At 52.5% G+C, this 2583-nt stretch overlaps 1 protein-coding gene across 1 annotated transcript; it reads right to left on the minus strand.

Moving 5' to 3' along the window:
- Nucleotides 1-1509, minus strand: LOC115602496 (keratin-associated protein 9-1-like). Its single transcript, XM_030473677.1, has 4 exons — nt 1432-1509; nt 1132-1338; nt 802-1032; nt 1-327 (listed from the first exon to the last, which is right to left on the minus strand). The coding sequence occupies exons 1-4, from the start codon at nt 1507-1509 to the stop codon at nt 1-3; spliced, it is 843 nt and encodes a 280-aa protein (XP_030329537.1).
- Between the last annotated feature and the right edge of the window lie 1074 nt (nt 1510-2583).

Here is a 2583-nt window from a genome sequence, read left to right on the forward strand (position 1 = left end):
TCAGCGAAGCCTCTTGATTGTGGTGCAGCACTGCTGGATGGGAATGCCATACTTCCTCAGGGGAAAGCAGCATGGCACAGGGCTGCAACGCAGCACAATGGGCTTCTTCACTGTGTAGGAGCAACAAGACAGACATTCAGCAGGGCAGCAAGGGCGGCAGGTACAGCAGCAGGGTACCTGGCCACAGTAGCAGCAGGTCTTCTGGCACACCTTGGTAGAGCAGACGGACTGCCGGCATGGGTCACAGCAGGGATTCTGGCATGGGTCACAGCAGACAGACTGCTGGCATGGGTCGCAGCAGGGATTCTGGCATGGGTCACAGCAGGGCTTCTGGCATGGGTCACAGCAGACAGACTGCTGGCATGGGTCACAGCAAGGCTTCTGGCATGGGTCACAGCAGACAGACTGCTGGCATGGGTCACAGCAGGGATTCTGGCATGGGTCACAGCAGGGCTTCTGGCATGGGTCACAGCAGACAGACTGCTGGCATGGGTCACAACAGGGCTTCTGGCATGGATCACAGCAGGGCTTCTGGCATGGGTCACAGCAGACAGACTGCTGGCATGGGTCACAACAGGGCTTCTGGCATGGATCACAGCAGGGCTTCTGGCATGGGTCACAGCAGACAGACTGCTGGCACGGGTCACAACAGGGCTTCTGGCATGGATCACAGCAGGGCTTCTGGCATGGGTCACAGCAGACAGACTGCTGGCACGGGTCACAACAGGGCTTCTGGCATGGATCACAGCAGGGATTCTGGCATGGGTCACAGCAGGGCTTCTGGCATGGGTCACAGCACACAGACTGTTGGCATGGGTCACAGCAAGGCTTCTGGCATGGGTCACAGCAGACAGACTGCTGGCATGGGTCGCAGCAGGCCTTCTGGCACGGGTCACAGCAGGTCTTCTGGCATGGGTCACAGCAGACAGACTGCTGGCATGGGTCACAGCAGGTCTTCTGGCATGGGTCACAGCAGACAGACTGCTGGCATGGGTCACAGCAGGTCTTCTGGCACGGGTCGCAGCAGACGGTCTTCTGGCACGGGTCACAGCAGGTCTTCTGGCACGGGTCGCAGCAGACGGTCTTCTGGCACGGGTCACAGCAGGTCTTCTGGCATGGGTCACAGCAGACAGACTGCTGGCATGGGTCACAGCAGGTCTTCTGGCATGGGTCACAGCAGACAGACTGCTGGCACGGGTCACAGCAGGTCTTCTGGCACGGGTCGCAGCAGACGGTCTTCTGGCACGGGTCACAGCAGGTCTTCTGGCATGGGTCACAGCAGACAGACTGCTGGCATGGGTCACAGCAGGTCTTCTGGCACGGGTCGCAGCAGACGGTCTTCTGGCATGGGTCACGGCAGCATGGGTCACAGCAGACAGCCTGCTGGCATGGGTCGCAGGAGCAGGACTGCTGGCATGGGCTGCAGCAGACGGTCTTCTGGCATGGCTGGCAGCAGCACACAGTCTTGCTCTTCACGACGGAGCAGCATCCACATCTGCTACAGCGCATGTTGTTTGTAGAGTGGTCAAGGCTGGAAGGAGCGACGACCTGAAACACAGAGTGCTTTCAGATACCACTTCTTCCCAAGTATATAGATGTGTGCTTTGTTTTGGCATTCCAATGCTGCTGTCTAGGCCCATGGGTGGTAGCCACATTATACACTGCTCCCAACTTATTTGCTTTGAGTTCCAACCCAATAAGCTTATTTTCCACTTTGCTATCTCTACCAACTGTCTTCTGCAATAAGCAATAGACCAACAGGCTATTGCTACCAACAGGGAAAACCTGGATTTCGGAGAGAGCTGTAGCTCACAGAATCATAGAATAGTTTGGTTTGGAAGGGACTTTTAAAGGTCCAATAAGCCAATTTAGTCCAACAACCCACAAAGATCAGAATCAAAGACACCTTTCAATTCATTGCTTGACCAAAACCAAATGAGAACCGTTGCCATCAAAGAACACCGCTAATGGGTAACACTTACCGTGCTAACTGAGTGGTGCAGTTGAGTGAGGAGCAAAGGGACAAGGAGGCCTTTTATTTAGCTCCAAATTGTTCTTCCGGAAATGAGGTACCCCACAGCAATTCGTGATTTATGTGTTAAGCCTATACTTATTTGTTGAATGGGCCTTCATCTATTCAGCCTTTGCCTCATTATTTCTGACCAACCCCTCCATTCCATGTTATTATCCATTTGTTCTGTAAATTTTTTACAGTTTTTTAATGTCAAGTTAAATGGCAGTGTCAATTGCAGATTGACATCTTGTGTGATGCCTGTGCACTGCTTAAAAGGTATGTTTCTGCTCATTTTGCATATGGTAATGTCGTTACATTGAGATGCTAGGTGGCTTGTTCAGAGCTAGTGAGTCCTCAATTAACATAAAATCCATAATTAAGATTGGGGAGCAGTCAGTTCCATGGCGTGCAGAGGCCTTCCGGACGTCAGGCACTCCTCAATATGATTTTTTATTAAAACAGAATTCCAAAGAGTGTAATTCCATGGCCCCATGGTTTGTTTTTGAATGTGGAGATGTTGAAGGCCAATGTCTGTCTTTGCAGTCTCTGGTCATCAGAAGGGCATATAT

Source organism: Strigops habroptila, chromosome 22 (genome assembly GCF_004027225.2).
Source record: "Strigops habroptila isolate Jane chromosome 22, bStrHab1.2.pri, whole genome shotgun sequence".
Lineage (NCBI taxonomy): Eukaryota > Metazoa > Chordata > Aves > Psittaciformes > Psittacidae > Strigops > Strigops habroptila.